This window comes from Astatotilapia calliptera, chromosome 14 (assembly GCF_900246225.1).
Source record: "Astatotilapia calliptera chromosome 14, fAstCal1.2, whole genome shotgun sequence".
In the NCBI taxonomy this organism is placed as follows: Eukaryota; Metazoa; Chordata; class Actinopteri; order Cichliformes; family Cichlidae; genus Astatotilapia; species Astatotilapia calliptera.
In genome coordinates, this window is record NC_039315.1 from 30,206,333 (window position 1) to 30,224,890 (window position 18,558).

The 18,558-nt window shown below is 40.5% G+C and overlaps 2 protein-coding genes across 3 annotated transcripts; both read left to right on the forward strand.

The window, feature by feature from the left end:
- The first annotated feature begins 360 nt into the window (after positions 1 to 360).
- LOC113035826 (TRPM8 channel-associated factor homolog) lies at positions 361 to 7,207 on the forward strand. The gene is made up of 12 exons (XM_026191585.1): positions 361 to 647; positions 1,042 to 1,769; positions 2,155 to 2,371; positions 2,822 to 3,116; positions 3,211 to 3,512; positions 3,631 to 3,805; positions 4,041 to 4,135; positions 4,421 to 4,634; positions 4,810 to 5,046; positions 6,041 to 6,258; positions 6,451 to 6,564; positions 6,838 to 7,207. The coding sequence occupies exons 2-12, from the start codon at positions 1,120 to 1,122 to the stop codon at positions 7,078 to 7,080; spliced, it is 2,760 nt and encodes a 919-aa protein (XP_026047370.1). The 5' UTR covers positions 361 to 647; positions 1,042 to 1,119; the 3' UTR covers positions 7,081 to 7,207.
- A 1,203-nt stretch (positions 7,208 to 8,410) lies between these two features.
- Positions 8,411 to 18,558, forward strand: LOC113035825 (TRPM8 channel-associated factor homolog). 2 transcript variants are annotated; one of them, XM_026191583.1, is made up of 13 exons: positions 8,411 to 8,632; positions 9,229 to 9,292; positions 9,669 to 10,419; positions 11,233 to 11,449; positions 11,998 to 12,292; positions 12,387 to 12,688; positions 13,020 to 13,194; positions 13,334 to 13,428; positions 13,707 to 13,920; positions 14,236 to 14,472; positions 15,923 to 16,140; positions 16,255 to 16,368; positions 16,642 to 18,558. In XM_026191583.1, the coding sequence occupies exons 3-13, from the start codon at positions 9,770 to 9,772 to the stop codon at positions 16,882 to 16,884; spliced, it is 2,760 nt and encodes a 919-aa protein (XP_026047368.1). In that variant the 5' UTR covers positions 8,411 to 8,632; positions 9,229 to 9,292; positions 9,669 to 9,769; the 3' UTR covers positions 16,885 to 18,558. The 2 variants fall into 2 exon arrangements, with proteins under 2 accessions (XP_026047368.1, XP_026047369.1); XM_026191584.1 differs by having other exon boundaries at positions 9,233 to 9,292.

Below are 18,558 nucleotides of genomic sequence, written 5' to 3' on the forward strand. Positions count from 1 at the left end.
AACATAACCTAATAGACCTACACCTTAGTTCACAGATTCACTTTGTCTAGGGTTTATTTCTGGGATTTCACACAACCCAGGATTCAAATCAGGAATACATAATGGGCTTGGATTTACAACATTATGAATGAAATGCGCTCTGTTTGGAAGCAGCCGCCCCCCTCCCCTTTCGACGGGTTGTGTGTGAGACTTTAAATCATCAAACTGTAAATTATAAATTTTCAATTGTTATTGATCCCTTTACCCCAAGTCCTGAAGTGTATATTTATTTTCTTACTCTTCTTATATATATTGTTTGTTTACTTGCTCTGCTGTAACTGGAGCCTCGTCTCTTGTCTCTCTATATACTGGACTGTGTGTAGCAGAGATGACAATAAACAACCGCCCGTATCAAAAACTGCTACTGTGTATCAGTGATTATACCATTGACACATTGATAATGTTGATACTGCTGTCATTTTCCCTGCTTCTGTTTATTTTTTGTTGTGCTCAGTAGCCCGTCCTCATCGTAAACCTACTCATGATCTTATCTCCTCAACTCCTCAAATAGGCACTCACTTCCACATTCTTTATTCTGTCAGGTGGAGCTCCTTGTGTGTCACCCGCCTTCAAAAACTATTGAGCTGCACCGGAAAGTCATCTTGCAGGTAAAATATATGTATAAATAAATAAAAGAATGTCCTTTTTAAAGGTGTTTAGTAGTAACCAGATATGTAAACTCTGAGTCTTGGTGCTATCATGTGTATTTAACTTTTCATCTCTGAACCTGCTTTATTTTCAGAATTTGCTGTAATGTCTTGTCATGGTGTATGAGGCATTAGTCACCAGTCATACTTTCACTTTATTTGTTTTTGTTATTCACAGTACACTGTGAATGTGCTTCTTGTTATTCTGTGAATACATTTCTTGTTTTTGCATATATTACCTACTTTAACTGCTGTCTAAGTGCAAAAGTTTGTTTCACCTCAAGTGAATACATGTGCTCAAATGATAATAAAACTACGTAATTCTTTTTTTCCCTCTATCTCTAATTGATGCAAGAAATACTGTGAAGTCGAATCTGCTGGCACAACTTGCCCTCGATCTTCATCATTCTTCAGAGTATAAATCCTCTACACTATGTCGTCCAACCAATCATTCAAAAGCCAACATGAAGAAGCCTACATGTCTCTGATGAGAGGCCTGAAGGAGCTGGACCTACAGGGACCCTATGTTCCCAGTGACCTGTTGCTGATCGGAGACCATGCCTTTCCTTTAGCAATGAACAGCCGAGGTCAGGTCCTGATGGCTGCCTCTCTGTACGGCAGTGGAAGGATTGTGGTCCTGGGTCATGAGGGCTACTTGACAGCCTTTCCTGCTCTGGTAGAAAATGCTCTGACCTGGCTGAGAGGTGATGGATCTGATAACCTCTCTGTAGGGGTGCACAGAAATGTCAGTGCAGTTGCTAATAACCTCCAAAAATCCAGCTTCCAAGTAGAAGTTGTGGGAGCTTTCAGTGACAAACTGGGAGTTGGTGTTTATGTGACCGATGCCTACAGCGTGGGCTCAGACCCAGTGGAGCTTGTAGCATTTCTGAAAGCTGGAGGAGGGGTGCTGATAGCTGGGCAGGCGTGGGGCTGGGCTGCAGATCACCCCAAAGAGAACGCACTGCATCAGTTTGATGGGAATAAAGTGGCAGGAGTGGCAGGAATCTACTTCACTAAGCGTTGTGGTGAGGCGGAGAACCTGCCTGTCTACCCTCAGATCCCGTCCTCCTGGATGTCTGTGGTGTGAGTACATGCTATAACTATTATAGATTCCATGTTAGTTTTTTTTAAACCCACAAGTTAACTATAACATGAAATAAATTGCAATCTACTATAGACTATATGTACAGTATTTTTACAGGAACTTGTTGATAATAACATTAAGAAAATCAATTTTATGTTGAAGTTTCATATTTATTGTTTTTATACATAGTCACTGGTAATAATTATACAACATGAATGCAATTCAAATTTTCATGGTGATAATCTTCCAAAAATGTAAAAAATACAATTACTTGTATGTTGGTTAATTGTTTTGTTAACATGCAAAGACTCATTTGAAAATGCAATTCGCACAATTATTCTTAATAGTGTCTCTCATTCCTGCCATGACTCTTCCACCTTTCAGCTTGGGTAAGGATTTTGAAGACGACTTGCAGTTCTTACTCCAGGGGGTTTCAGAGTTCCAGCTCCCGTCTAATTTAACTGCTTCGGAGGTTTTAGTCCATGGACCGCTAGCATTTCCCATCGCGACCACAGGTGATGGACGGGCATTCCTGGCAGGAGGCTACTATGGACAGGGACGAGTGATTGTGGCTACACATGAAGGATTTCTTGGACTTGAGGTAAATTAGGCATTTGTTATTTTCACTATATATATTTTTTAGTATTGTATATTTCTGTCAGCACTTTGATGCTTACTGTAGATTTAGACCATCTGTGATGAGAGAATATAAAAGAACATTCTAACTGTTTGATGTCTGAGCCATCATTGGTGATAACCCTAACTCTGTATGAGGCACGACGCAGGGGTTAGATATCGTTGTCTACTAATCTAAAGGCTTGTCTGTTGATCCCATGCTTCTTCAGTTTGGATGTTGAAGTATACTCGGCAAATACGCTGAACCCTAAGTTTCTTTTGATGTCTATAGTGTGAGTACCCAAGTCTGAGCATGGTGAATGTTGGTTAAACCATCAATGGTTAAAAAAGAAATGCTTCTGCTGTTCCGAGAAATCTTTTATACATCACATGTACACGTAACTGCCTTTGTTCCTGCTTTCCTTCCATTTTTTAGAGTATGGCTCCATTTTGGCAAAATGCCATTCACTGGTTGGATGAAGGCCGCAGAGGGGTTGTTGGTGTCATGAATATAGATGCTGCAATCAAAATTCTCAGCAAGTCAGGGCTGAAGTGTGAGAAGACAAAATTCAGGAAAGACCTCAGCGTGTTTGTGTGTAAAGCGTATATCACTGAGCATTTGGAGGAAATCAAAAACTTTGTGGCAGAGGGAGGAGGCCTGCTGATTGGAGGACATGCCTGGTACTGGGCACAGACACATAGTGGGCAAAATCCACTTACAGAATTCTCAGGTATGAAAGTGCACGACCAATGCATCTGATTAGTGTGACATCTCCAACAATACACCAGAGTATTTTAAGTCAGATTTGTTTTAATGTCTTTCAGGAAACAAGATCTTAAATCAAATGGGATTGAGCCTGTTGGGCGCAACAATCAAAGGAGGAACATACAAAGCTTTCGTACCCACCCAGGCTATTAAAGACAGCTACCACTTCCGCCACCTTCTATACCGCTTTGCTGCCCATGTGACTGCAGGTGAAAAACTTAGCAAACATGAGGAGGGATGTCTGAAAAAGCTGGGCAACGACTGCAATGCCTACTTGCAGATGAAAGCCCATGACTGCTCCCACTACCGGCAAGTGTTGGCCACACTCACTGACTTATTAAAGAGGTCAGGCCTGCCACAGGTGAGTAGCTGCCCTTTATGGATGGGGTTTGTTGAGGGGTCGCTCGTCTGCCCTTTTTTTTGCAGATAGTGTCATAATGTGGGGACATATCTAATAACATTCACCATTCACTTTCAAGGTGAGTGACAGCTGCCCTGTAAAGAGTCCCAAAGACCACCTCCTCCTCGCTGTGGGTACCCAGGTATATAAGGTTTGCCCAGATCCCGATGCCCTCCTGCCCTATCTTATCAAGGACAACCCAATGATGCCTGTTGTCTATAACCACCGGATCAAGGTTGATGTTGATACAGCAGGTCAGATCTCACTGCTGTGTTCAAAAATGTGAATGTGGTTATTTGAATTTAGGTACAAATTTAAATTGTACAGCATCGTTCAGCATGATGCAGCAATGCCTGTTGTTCAGTGTCACACAGTATTAATACATGCACCTCTTTGTAGACACTGAAAACTGTGAAATACATTTTTTAAATGCATATTTTATACATGTAAACGTCCCTGACTGTCATCTTTTATAATTGTGTGTTTCAGATAAGGAAGAGTGGATCAGTACAGGTCTCTACCTCTCTCCTGGTATGAAGACCTACATCGCTATACCACCTCAGATTGTCAAAAAGAATTGGAAGGTAGAGCATATGAAATCAATTGATTTTGAGTTCACTCAGAATGTTGCAACTTTGTTACCTAAAGATAGTGAGGTGCCAGAAACTGAAAAATTCCAGACACAAAACTTGTCTCTGGTGAATAGATACTGTAAGCTGTTTCAGGCCATTTAGTTGTTTAAACACAGAGCAGTCATTGCAATTTTTAGTTATTCCTTTTTACAGTGTTGCACACTTTGTGGTATTGCTTATATTATTATATTTTTGCTTGTATTATTGCTTATAATGCATTTTCCTTTTCTTCTGCAGATTCAGATAGGATGTCAAACTGATTCTCTGCACAAGAACGATGTCCTGAAGAGACCACCGTCTGTCCATGAGCGATTTCCTGTCACCTCAGAGATGATACAAGTTTGGAACCTTTGGGGAGGACTCATCTACCTGGTGGCCCCACCCAAAACACAAGTGAAGGGGTTGGAGGTCACAGCACAGATGGCTGTACCTGCTCCATATTATAAGACTGGTGAGTCTGAGGTAGATTGAACTTTAATATGTGTTTGCACTAGTGTGTACCTTTGTTTGTACTGGTCTAATAGACTATTTTTTAAACAGTCTATAATTTGAAGGGCTGAGGGCAGCATCTCCCAGGTAATAATGCAAAGCAATTTAATAGATCCACTCCTCTCTGTTCTTTTCAGGTGTAACAACTGCAGCTGAGTGGTCGTCGCTGCGCACAGCTCCTTCACCCTGGGCAGAGTTGGAGTTTGAAAACATCATCCTCACCGTACCATCAGATGCTGTTCGGGGTCTGGAGCGCCCTGACAAGGTGGCTGCTCTGTGGGATGAAATCATGAGGGCCATTGCAGATCTGGCTGCCAAACCACACAAATTTCCCCGCAAGGAGCGCTTTGTGGCAGATGTGCAGATTTCTCACGGTAAGTGCATTGTGCCTCATGTTGTACAGTACACACCTGCCTATTATTTTCTTATCATATATAGAGTCTCAAGTAATGCTGGGTGACAGGCAGGGTATGCATGAACCAGTTCTCTGGAATAGAACTAGCAAACAGAAAGTATTCAGTCACCAATCCAAATTCAATTTTTCAATTCAATTCAATCTTATTTATGCAGCGCCAAATCACAACAACAGTCGCCTCAAGGCGCTTTATATTGTAAGCTAGACCCTACAATAATACATATAGAGAAAAACCCAACAATCATATGACCCCCCATAAACAAGCACATTGGCTGTGACCAGTTGTTGTGATAAAAAAAAAAAAACAGGATAAGAAAACATGCTGTGAAAGAGAGCCAGCGACTGATAACAAGTAGGATTCAATGTAGAGAGGTCTGTTAACATATAGTGAGTGAAAAGAGTGAGTGGAGGAGAAATATTTAAGGCATCATGGGAATCTCCCAGCACCCTAAAACTATTGCAGCATAACTAAGGGAGGATTCAGGGTCACCTGATCCAGCCCTAAGTATATGCTTTTTTCATCACCAAGCACAATGCAAAGCACTCATTCAGAATGGGATGTCACTCAAGTTCATATGGGTGTGAAGGCAGACGTGCAAATACTTTTGGCAAAATAGTGCATATATACAATTACAATGCTGGCTTTACCTGTCTATCAAGTTTGAGAAAATGAAGTAAGCGTGTGTACGCTTAATCCCTGTAAGCTGAAAGCTCAGGCTTTAGAGCTCTAAATGCTCATTTTTTCCTTCTACTTTTGGTTCTGGTTGAAATCCCTGAGGCCATCCACTGGAGTCTATCCCAGCTGTCACACGGCAAAAGGCTGAGTAGACCCTGGACTGTTGCATTGAAAAACCATAATCATGTCATACTTTTGCTTGTTTGTTTGCTTGTTTGTTTGTTTTTACATAAGAATCATCACTGTACTACTGTTCATTTCTCCTTTTTCTGTTCAGGTTTTATGCATGCAGGTTATCCTATCATGGTACAAAAAAACTCAGCTGCTAACCTGGTTGACGTTAAAAAAGGTAAAGGCATGTGGGGCCCCATCCACGAGATGGGACACAACCAACAGAGAGGCTGCTGGGAGTTCCCACCACACACCACAGAGTGTACATGCAACCTGTGGTCAGTGTATGTGCATGAAGAGGTGCTGGGCATCAAGAGGGAGAAGGTGGAGTAAATCACATGCATCTTTCAGACCAATGGCCAGAAAAGCTTTTGTTGAATTGTGATGCTTTTCATATCAATCAGTTTTAGAAAGCATAACTCTTTTTTTGATATCCTATGAGGACAGAAGACTTAACACTGTTTTCCTTAGAGTAAAATGCTTAACAGTCACCTCATTACATACTATTCAATGCAGGCTCATGGAGCTATGACTGCAGCAAAACGACAAAGTCGAGCCAAGGATTACGTCGCAGGAGGCAGGAAACTTGAGAGCTGGAGCATGTGGGTGGCTCTGGAAACATATATGCAGGTGAGAGAATTCTACTCTGTAGAGAAACTGTCCTTTGTCCACACACCTGCTTTCACTGGAAAAAAATGATTGCATGTAAAACTGAAAGCAGAGTGTGAAACAAGGCACGTTCCAGAAACTGTAAGATGATACCTTTTAAATCAAGTCACTATCAAGAAAGTGTGGAGACAGAATTAAAACAGTATCTTAACAAACAGAAATAAGCCTGACACAAACACTTTATTAGACATAACATGATTATCAGCATTATGATTTTTGTCTCCTCATCTGCAGCTCCAGGAAAGGTTTGGCTGGGATGCCTTTAAGAAGGTGTTTACTGCGTATCATCACATGAAAGACATCCCCAAGGACAAGAAAAGAAAAATGAATCTGTATGCTGAGACCTTCTCCCAGACTGTGGGGATGGACCTGACTGGCTTCTTTAAGGCCTGGGGCTGGCCAATAGAAACAGCCACTGAAGGGAAGCTCTCCCAGCTGCCTTCCTGGAACGATCACCCCATGACCCAGTATGACTAAACCTCAAACCACTGCAGTGTGCAGAGAAATGTCTTCAACCAATATCTTAATTTGAAGTGAATGATGAGCAACACGGTGAACTGATTTGGTGTCTGGTGTTCTGTTTCAACAACATTTATTAGAGTATCTGAATAGAGAAACAAATCCTGTACATAGCTTGTACTCACTACAGCCTGTACATACTTATAGTTATAGAATATTCACAACATACTTCATACCGTGTACATTGTAACACACCATAATAGACCCATTTCTGTAATATACTTACATATCTATATTATTGCTAATATATATTGTAATATATCTATATCACTAAAGCACTTCTGGATGGATGCAAACTGCACTTCGTTGCCCTGTACCTGTGCATGTGCAATGACAATAAAGTTGAATTCTATTCTAATTCTATTCTATTCTAAATGATGTGGTGAGGTTGTAGTTATTGAATTCAGTTTGAATTTTTTTTTCCCTTATGTACCTGTACGGGGTAGGTACAGTAGGCTTTCACTTACTGCCAGGTAGACTAGACATTCGATGATAACAAGAGTGGATCTTTGCCTTTGTTTTGTACAGGGCTGAAATCATAGCAAGACATTGCACTACTATAACATACAACGCAATACACTTGCCTTACACTGTGCTCTACTGAATACGTTCACTGCAACCCTTTCCTTAAAAAATAGTAGTCTTTTATGAGGACACAGGATTTTTATAAGGACACTTATATTATTAGAAATGTGGATTTTCTTTATGTGAATAAGCATAATATTGAAACTCTCATTTGCTCTGCTGCTGTATTTTCATGTTTGCATTATGTTGGGTTGCAATAAAGAGGTCAGACTTTATAATAAAAGAACTTTAGTCTTTAGTTTCACTACACTGATATCTGAAACAGCTTCAATAATAATCCACTTTATCTTTTTCCATTAAGAGAGAGAAAAAAAGTGAAAGACTTCATTTCATTCTGAAATACTGTTATATTGTAGCTGCATCAATATGGTGATTCCCAAACAGCCATTAGCTGAATACTGCATATCTCAACATGGTCTGCTGTTTGTCCTTACAAATATTTTGAGGACCCCCCATAAGCATACCCTCTTGGGACCTGTGTGAGGCCAGATTATGATTATGTATTTACAGTCTAGGTTTATTTTTTTTCTAAAATATTCAGCAATATTATCCAACATTAATCACGTGCAGAGTTGGGAGTCAGCATTGAAATCACTTGATGTGCGATGTGGGATAGTTTGTTAATATAGCAAAACTTGTGCTGGGCTGCGCAGTCAGATGGTGAAAAACTGCAGGATAAAGAAAACTTTATCCCGTTGGCTTTCTGAGTCACTCGGCACCCGTACCGTGTTATCTGAAAGAAAAGCGCAACAACATTCTAAACTTCTGCTGACTGGACCACATTTCCATCTCATTTTTGGACTCTGTCTTTGTTGACACGTGTAATATAACAACAATGTGTATTTATAATACTCTCACTGGATGTAATAAGACGTCGTTATTTGCTACTCACCGAAGGAGTTAAATATTTAACACATCCGCATTGGTGAGTCACTATTTTGGTTTTCAGGTCCTGTAATGGGCGAGGCAGGGAGAAAAAGTTGATACGGAAAGAAGACAAAGTAACACATTGTCCTGGTTACATTTTGAGCTAAAAGCTCATCTGAAGACTAATTCAGTGTGGCAAAATAGTGAGCACTATTTATTATCCAAACATTTAGTCTAAAGCCTAACGATGAACGGATAAAGAGTAATCACGCTATGCTATCCCGCTATGGTAATGCTGAAAGATGCAATAATTTGATATGGTGCAAAACACACTGAATTAAAAACACCACATTCTTCTGTTTATTTTACCTGCAGAAAGTTCTGCGCTGTGCCCTTTAGCGTTCACAACTAGTTACTAAAGATGGCAGGATGAGCAGGTTTCTCTGTGGGCTTCATACTCGTTTAGGGTGTATCAGTAATTACAACATTCACACAATGGGAATGTTGACATACTGCTGTCATTTTCCATGCTTCTGTTTATTTTTTTGCTGTGCTCAGTAGCCCGTCTGTGGGCTGTCCTCATCATAACCTACCACTCATGATCTCCTCAACTCCTCAAATAGGCACTCACTTTCACATTCTTTATTCTGTCAGGTAGAGCTCTTTGTGTCACCTGCTTTGAAAAACTCTTGAACTGCACCGGAAAGTCATCTTGCAGGTAAAAATATTATTAAATAAAAGAATGCATTTATTTTTTTTAAGTTGTTTAGTAGTAACGAGATATGTAAAATCTGGGTCTTGGTTGTACCAAGTGGAAAGCAGCTATTTAACTTTTTATCTCTGAATCAGCTTTATTTAGTGTAATGTTTTGTCATGACTTATGAGGCATTAGTCAGCAGTCATACTTTCATTTTATTTATTTATTTATTTTTGTTATCTTATTCACACTACACCGTGGATATGATTCTTGTTTTTGCATATATTACCTACTTTAACTGCTGTGTGAGTGCAAATTTTTGTTTCACCTCAAGTGAATACGTGTGCTGGAATAATAATAAAAAACAATGAATTTTTTTTCTGCCCTATTTCCACAGGTCACCTTGGCATACATTGATGCAGGAAATACTGTGAAATCAAATCTGTTAAGACAACTTGCCCTCAACATTCAGTCTTCAGAGTAAAAATCCTCTACACTATGTCATCTAACCAGTTGTTCAAAAGCCAACATGAACAGGCCTACATGTCCCTGATGAGAGGCATGAAGGAGCTGGACCTACAGGGACCCTGTGTTCCCAGTGACCTGGTCCTGATTGGAGACCATGCCTTTCCTTTAGCAATGAACAGCCGAGGTCAGGTGCTGATGGCTGCCTCTCTGTACGGCAGTGGAAGGATTGTGGTCCTGGGTCATGAGGGCTACTTGACAGCCTTTCCTGCTCTGGTAGAAAATGCTGTGACCTGGCTGAGAGGTGATGGATCTGATAACCTCTCAGTAGGGGTGCACAGAAGTGTATGTGCAGTTGCTAATAACCTCCAAAAATCCAGCTTCCAAGTAGAAGTTGTGGGAGCTTTCAGTGACAACCAGGGAGTTGGTGTTTATGTGACCGATGCCTACAGCGTGGGCTCAGACCCAGTGGAGCTGGTGGCCTTTCTGAAAGCTGGAGGAGGGGTGCTGATAGCTGGGCAGGCGTGGGGCTGGGCTGCAGATCACCCCAAAGAGAACGCACTGCATCAGTTTGATGGGAATAAAGTGTCGGGAGTGGCAGGAATCTACTTCACTGAGCGTTGTGGTGAAGTGGAGAACCTGCCTGTCTACCCTCAGATCCCGTCCTCCTGGATGTCTGTGGTGTGAGTGTTTAATGTAGTTCTGTTTTGTTGTTATTGTTACTGTTAGTTTAAACCCACAAGTTAACTATAACATGAAATAAATTGCAAACTACTATAGATTGCATATAGAGTTTTAAAAAAATATTATTATTATATTTAATGTAAACTTTTACATAATTTTACATGGATTTATCAGTTTTGACATTTTCTGCCTAAGCAATAAAACAAAGTATCTATTGATGTCAAACTCAGCACCTGTGAATTTACAAAAGGACTGTATTTTTACAGGACCGTGTTTATAATAACAGTAGGAAAATCAATTTTATGTTTCATATTTATTAATTTAATATCAGAATACTTTATTGATCCCTAGGGGAAATTATTTTGGTTACAGTGCTCTGGTACAAACAGTAACAAAGACAGACAATACACTACAGTAAGAAAATAGCACAATATATACAAAATATACATACATACATATATATATATATATATATATATATATATATATATATATATATATATATATATATATATATAGATATATTGATAAATATCTGAATAAGAAAGAAGAGCATGTGCAAAAAGGGTGTAGCTACTGCAGTATACAGTGTGTTAAGTGGATGAGTTGTACAGGGAGATGGCAACAGGCAGGAATGTATTCCTGTGTTGTTCAGTGGTGCTTTTTTACATTCTGAAAATGTAAAAATTAAACTTGCTTGTATGTTGGTTAATTGTTTTCTTAACATGCAAAAACAGATAAAAAAAAATGCAATTTACACAATTATTCTTAATAGTGTCTCTCATTCCTATCATGACTCTTCCACCTTTCAGCTTGGGTAAGGATTTTGAAGACGACTTGCAGTTCTTACTCCAGGGGGTTTCAGAGTTCCAGCTCCCGTCTAATTTAACTGCTTCGGAGGTTTTAGTCCATGGACCGCTAGCATTTCCCATCGCGACCACAGATGATGGACGGGCGTTCCTGGCAGGAGGCTACTATGGACAGGGACGAGTGATTGTGGCTACACATGAAGGATTTCTTGGACTTGAGGTAAATGTGAGAGTTGGTCTTCCTTTCCAAGCACTCATAGGTCAGAATCAGCACGTGATTCGGACCTATGAATGAACAGGTTTCCTTTGATTTTACAAGTTTGATTTGCATCAGAAGGTTTTTATGTGTGTCACTGTAATGAATAGTTTCTTTGTTAACTGATTGCCAAGACTTGGGTGAATAATTTAATTTAAAACAAAGCTATTCTTATTGCCTAGGATGGATAGAGGGATGGAGGTTAAAGTTTAGGTTAGGGTTGGGTTCTCCACTGATGATGACTCAGGCCTCAGAGGGTTAAAAATGTGAGTAGTAGTAGTTTGTGCAACTCGGAATGGATGTATGACTGTTTTTATTGTGTTTCTCCCTGACTTTGAGCAAACATTGCAGATAACATAAATTGTGTATTGTGATAGGGTTAGAGTTAGGAGTCAGTGGTAAGCAGACCTATAATGGTTAAAAAGGAGATGTTTCTGCTGTTTTGATGCAATTTTTATACATCTTATGTACACATGACTGCATCTGTTCCTGATTTCCTTCTATTCTTTTAGAGTATGGCTCCATTTTGGCAAAATGCCATTCACTGGTTGGATGAAGGCCGCAGAGGGGTTGTTGGTGTCATGAATATAGATGCTGCAATCAATATTCTCAGCAAGTCAGGGCTGAAGTGTGAGAAGACAAAATTCAGGAAAGACCTCAGCGTGTTTGTGTGTAAAGCGTATATCACTGAGCATTTGGAGGAAATCAAAAACTTTGTGGCAGAGGGAGGAGGCCTGCTGATTGGAGGACATGCCTGGTACTGGGCACAGACACATAGTGGGCAAAATCCACTTACAGAATTCTCAGGTATGAAAGTGCACGACCAATGCATCTGATTAGTGTGACATCTCCAACAATACACCAGAGTATTTTAAGTCAGATTTGTTTTAATGTCTTTCAGGAAACAAGATCTTAAATCAAATGGGATTGAGCCTGTTGGGCGCAACAATCGGAGGAGGAACATACAAATCTCTCGTACCCAGCCAGGCTATTAATGACAGCTACCACTTCCGCCACCTTCTATACCGCTTTGCTGCCCATGTGACTGCAGGTGAAAACCTTAGCCAGCATGAGGAGGGATATCTGAAAAGGCTGGGCAACGACTGCAATGCCTACTTGCAGATGAAAGCCCATGACTCCTCCCACTACCGACAAGTGTTGGCCACACTCACTGACTTATTAAAGAGGTCAGGCCTGCCACAGGTGAGTAGACAAAAATAATATGAACACCTTTTAAAATAACAAAATTAAACAAAGCTATGCTAGCTGATGTGGTTTGTGACCATTATGTGTGCCAAAACATTACAGTGCATGTCACAGCTATTAGTTGGTATATTACAGTTATCAACAAGTAATATGTGTCTCAAAAATGTGTTTTAAAAAAGAAACAACAACACCAATGTGTTTTAAATATGATTGACCACTGCTTTTTATGGATGGGGTGTGGTGGAGGTGGAGACTAGTTGCCTTTGTTTCTGCAGATAGTGTCATAATATGGGGACATATATAATGAGATTGACTATTCACTTTCAAGGTGAGTGACAGCTGCCCTGTAAAGAGTCCCAAAGACCACCTCCTCCTCGCTGTGGGTACCCAGGTATATAAGGTTTGCCCAGATCCCGATGCCCTCCTGCCCTACCTCATCAAGGACAACCCAATGATGCCTGTTGTCTATAACCACCGGATCAAGGTTGATGTTGATACAGCAGGTCAGATCTCACTGCTAAAAATGTGTTAATATATGCAGCTCATTGCAAACACTGGAAACTGTGAAATACAGTTTTTAAAATGCATATTTTATACCTGTAAACGTCCCTGATTGTGATCTTTTATAATTGTGTGTTTCAGATAGGGAAGAGTGGATCAGTACAGGTCTCTACCTCTCTCCTGGTATGAAGACCTACATCGCTATACCACCTCAGATTGTCAACAAGGATTGGAAGGTACAGCATATGAAGTCAATTGATTTTGAGTTCAACCCCATATAAGTCTCTGTCTCCAGTAGTGACAGAGACTCACCACAAGTACAGCTCATGTCCACATGGCAAGGTGCCAGAACCTGAATTTTTTTTTGCGGTGAATAGATACTGTAAGTTGTTTCAGGTCATTTAGGTGTCTAAACACAGAGGAGTCCTTGCAATTTTTAGACATTCCTTTTTACAGTGTTCAATACTTTAGCATATAGAGATTGCTTACAGTGCATTTTTCTTTTCTTCTGCAGATTCAGATAGGATGTCAAACTGATTCACTGCACCACCATGAGGAGCTGAAGAGACCACCGTCTGTCCATGAGCGATTTCCTGTCACATCAGAGATGATACAGGTTTGGAACCTTTGGGGAGGGCTCATCTTCCTTGTGGCCCCACCCAAAACACAAGTGAAGGTGTTGGAAGTCATAGTGCAGATGGCTGTACCTGCTCCATACTATAAGTCTGGTGAGTCTGTGGTGGATTTGACTTTGTTAACTTTTTTTGTACTGGTCTAATAGACTATTCTCAAACAGTTTATAAGGCGATTTAAGGGGCTGAGGGCAGCATCTCCCTGGTTCTAATCAAATATGAAGTGTTAGGAGTGTTAGAAATGTTCAGTAAAGTAAAGTAAATATCCAACAGTTTAACATCTGATACAATGAATTAGGCTTCCCTAACTGTTAATATTTCAAGTTGGTGTTAGCTAGCCCTTGATTCTGTTATTATGTGTTGGAGCCTGAAGCAATTTAATAGATCCACTCCTCTCTTTGTTCTTTTCAGATGTAACAACTGCAGCTCAGTGGTCGTTGCTGCGCACAGCTCCTTCACCCTGGGCAGAGTTGGAGTTTGAAAACATCATTCTCACCGTACCGTCAGATGCTGTTCGGGGTCTGGAGCGCCCTGACGAGCTAGCCGCTCTGTGGGATGAAATCATGAGGGCCATTGCAGATCTGGCTGCCAAACCACACAAATTTCCCCGCAAGGAGCGCTTTGTGGCAGATGTGCAGATTTCTGCTGGTAAGTGCATTTTGCCTCATGTTGTATATACACCTGCCTTTAACTGGCTTGTCATATATAGAGTCTCAAGTAATGCTGGGTGACAGGCAGGGTATGCATGGTCCAGTTCTCTGAACTAGCAAACAGAAAGTATTTAGTCACCAATACAAATCATTGGGGTAAGGTGTTCCAATCACTTCCATGACACAGGTGTATAAAATCAAGCACCAAAGCATGCAGACTGCTTCTATGAACATTTGTAAAAGAATTGGTCGCTCTCAGGAGCTCAGGGAATTCCAGTGTGGTAATGTGATAGGATACCACCTCAGCATGAAGTCCAGTCATGATATTTCCTTGCTACTAAACATAGTGAGTAGTGGAAGGGACTGGGAACAACAGCAACTCAGCCACAAGGAGGCAGGCTAAGTAAAATCACAAAGCAGGGTCATCGGATTGGGAAGTATATAGCGTGCAGAGGTTGCCAACTTTCTGCAGACCTGCAAACTTCATTTGGCCTTCAGATTAGCTCAAGAACAGTGCACAGAGAGCTTCATGGAAAAGGTTTCCATGCCTGAGCACCTGATTCCAAACTTTACACCACGAGGGACAGTGCAAAGCATATAAACCTTTGCATTTAATGCTTTGAACTAGTGCAAAGCATTGTGCTTTGGTGATGTACAGAATGCTGCTACTGGACTCTTTGTATCTGACCACACAAATGTGCTTCTGGATGGTCAAAAATTCCCATAAACACACTCCTAAATGTTGTGGAAAACCTTCCCAGAAGAGCTGAAGCTGTTATATCTGCACATGGTGGGCTGACATCATATTAAACCCTATGGATTCAGAATGGGATGTCTCCCAAATTTGTGTGGGTGTGAAAGTGGACGAACAAATACTTTTGGCAAAATAGTGCATATATACAGTAACAATGCTGGCTTCAGCTGTCTAACAAGTTTCAGAAAATGAGGTGTGTGCACACTTAATCCCTATAAGCTGAAAGCTCAGGCTTTAGAGCTCTAAATGCTTATTCATCAGACAGTTTTTCCTTCTACTTTTGGCTCTGTTTGAAATCCCTGAGGGCGTGTATCCCCAGCTTAGCTTCTGAGTGCAGAAGCTCTACCCATTTGTTATTGAAGTCTTGTGTTTATAAAGAACTGCCAATCAGAGAAACTTGTTTAAACGTCTATCCATCCACTGGCGTCTATCTCAGCTGTGACAGGGCAAAAGGTTGAGCAGACCTTGGACAGGTCGCAAGACCACTGCAGGGTTACCACAGAGACAGATGAATATTTACACTTAACATGACTAACTTTTACCGAAGAACCATAATCATATCATGCTTTTGGTTGTTTGTTTGTTAATTGTTTATTTTTTTTTAAATAAAAGCTATCAAATCTATCAAATCTAAAATCTATAAAAAATAAAGAATCATCACTATACCACTGTTCATTTCTCTTTTTCTGTTCAGGCTGGATGCATGCAGGTTATCCTATCATGGCACACAAAGTCTCAGCTGCTGAGCTGGTCGGTGTTAAAAAAGGTAAAGAAATGTGGGGCCCCATCCACGAGCTGGGACACAACCAACAGAGAGGCTGCTGGGAGTTCCCACCAAACACCACAGAGTGTACATGCAACCTGTGGTCAGTGTATGTGCATGAAGAGGTGCTGGGTCTCCACAGAGGACAGGTAGAGTAAATCACATGTGTCTATTTTGATATCCCATGATAACTGATGATTGAACTCAGTTTTTACTAAAAGTAAAATGTTTTACAATCATCTCATTCCATGTTTTTAATGCAGGCTCATGGAGCTATGACTGCAGAAAATCGACAAAGTCGAGCCAAGGATTACGTCGCAGGAGGCAGGAAACCAGAGAGCTGGAGCATGTGGGTGGCTCTGGAAACATATATGCAGGTGAGAGAATTCTACTCTGTAGAGAAACTGTCCTTTGTCCACACACCTGCTTTCACTGGAAAAAAATGATTGCATGTAAAACTGAAAGCAGAGTGTGAAACAAGGCACGTTCCAGAAACTGTAAGATGATACCTTTTAAATCAAGTCACTATCAAGAAAGTGTGGAGACAGAATTAAAACAGTATCTTAACAAACAGAAATAAGCCTGACACAAACACTTTATTAGACATAACATGATTATCAGCATTATGATTTTTGTCTCCTCATCTGCAGCTCCAGGAAAGGTTTGGCTGGGATGCCTTTAAGAAGGTGTTTACTGCGTATCATCACATGAAAGACATCCCCAAGGACAACAAAGGAAAGATGAACCTGTATGCTGAGACCTTCTCCCAGACTGTGGGGATGGACCTGACTGGCTTCTTTAAGGCCTGGGGCTGGCCAATAGAAACAGCCACTGAAGGGAAGCTCTCCCAGCTGCCTTCCTGGAACGATCACCCCATGACCCAGTATGACTAAACCTCAAACCACTGCAGTGTGCAGAGAAATGGTTTCAACCAATATCTTAATTTGAAGTGAATGATGAGCAACACGGTGAACTGATTTGGTGTCTGGTGTTCTGTTTCAACAACATTTATTAGAGTATCTGAATAGAGAAACAGAAATGGTGGACTGAGGTTGTAGGTATCGAATCTTTCCCTTTATTTTGTACAAAGCCAAATAATTTTGTTCCCTGCAGAAAATGCAACTTGATGTTTGTGACTTGTGAAAACTGGAAGACATTACATTACTAAACAGAGATTGTTTCTGAAGATGAAAATGTTCTTGCATGTTTGCATATTTATTACTTACTTGCATTTCTTTACTTGCATCCAAAACTGCCATGGTTTTCTTCCACACATAAACACACACAGTGACATATAGGATGCTATTGCAGAGCCAGCCCTTAAAACTAGATGAATGAGTGCGTAATAAAGCCTGGGTGTGTCGCTTGTCTGAGTTTTAAAAACAGATGCAGAATGTTGACTAACAGGTTTTGAAGCCTTCTCTGTTCACTGACACCTCGTCTTTCACTTAATTCCATCAGCCTGAGTCAGTCGGTTGCCCTGACTAAAGTCACTCCTCTAATTGTCTTTGTCTTTTTCACTCAAGTAGCCCCTCCTGTTCTTATTTGTATACACTCACTTGCTGTTGTTGCAAAGTTTTCACCAGTCGTTCTAAACAAACCACAGATTCAGCCAACCCTATAGGCTGAGGAAGGCTGTTTCAGCTACAACATCAAAATTTGATGGCCTCTGATTATAACATAAGAGCTTGAAAATAAGGCTTGAAGAGCCAACAGCAGTAGCAGTATAATGTCTGGGAATCTCTGCTATATACCCGGGACCCTGGCCATGTAGGACTTTGTTATTAAGATTATTAAGACCCTCGATCAGTCCAAGTAACTGACGGGCCACAGCTTTCTCTCAAATGGAAGGGATGGAGACAGGACAAAGGTGACACCCTGGTTGTGTCTTTGCCGTGTAATTTGTATTTTACTGCGTGCATTCAGCCTTTATGCACTTCTTTCTATGGTGACATATAATCATTGATCCAAGGGAAAACATTGATGGCTCAAGGTAATCCAGATTTTAAAGGGGCTACACTATCAAGAAATGATCAACACAGATCATTAAATCATTCATGTAAATCACTGAAAACCCAGGTGTTCAAATGTAAAAATAGGAGAACAGAGCTGCTGAATTGTCATTAACAATGCCAGACTAAGTCTGCTATGGGAACACAAAATTAGTGAAGTTATATTTTGACAGTAAATCAGACGTACAAAGGTTGTTTAAGGACAGGCCACAAGTAGAAACATACTCCAGGGTGTGCTCACCAATAAGAACGGGACTATTAAGAATATTACAACCAGAGGAAAGATCTAAGAAAGAAGATGTGAAAGTTAAAGTCACCAACCATAATGAACTGCTCAAATTAAAGAACAACAGATGAAAACACATTTGAGAGTTTATTTAGGAATTCAGAAGGAAATTTAGGAGGATGATAGAAAACAAGGAGACTGGATTCTTACACAAAGTATTTTGAATGAATTGAAAAAAGAAGAAGCGAGAAGTAAATGGAACACAATTTAAGTTGTTCCTGTAAACCCTTCTGTTGAATGAAAAAATTAAAAAGGGAGTAGAAATTTGA

Coding starts and splice junctions, on each gene's coding strand:
- LOC113035826 (XM_026191585.1), top strand. CDS start 1,120: ATGTCGTCCAACCAATCATTCAAAAGCCAACATGAAGAAGCCTACATG. Junction 3,513..3,630: donor AGAGGTCAGGCCTGCCACAG/GTGAGTAGCTGC, acceptor TTCACTTTCAAG/GTGAGTGACAGCTGCCCTGT. Junction 4,136..4,420: donor TTGTCAAAAAGAATTGGAAG/GTAGAGCATATG, acceptor TTTCTTCTGCAG/ATTCAGATAGGATGTCAAAC.
- LOC113035825 (XM_026191583.1), top strand. CDS start 9,770: ATGTCATCTAACCAGTTGTTCAAAAGCCAACATGAACAGGCCTACATG. Junction 13,195..13,333: donor GGTTGATGTTGATACAGCAG/GTCAGATCTCAC, acceptor TGTGTGTTTCAG/ATAGGGAAGAGTGGATCAGT. Junction 16,369..16,641: donor CTCTGGAAACATATATGCAG/GTGAGAGAATTC, acceptor CCTCATCTGCAG/CTCCAGGAAAGGTTTGGCTG.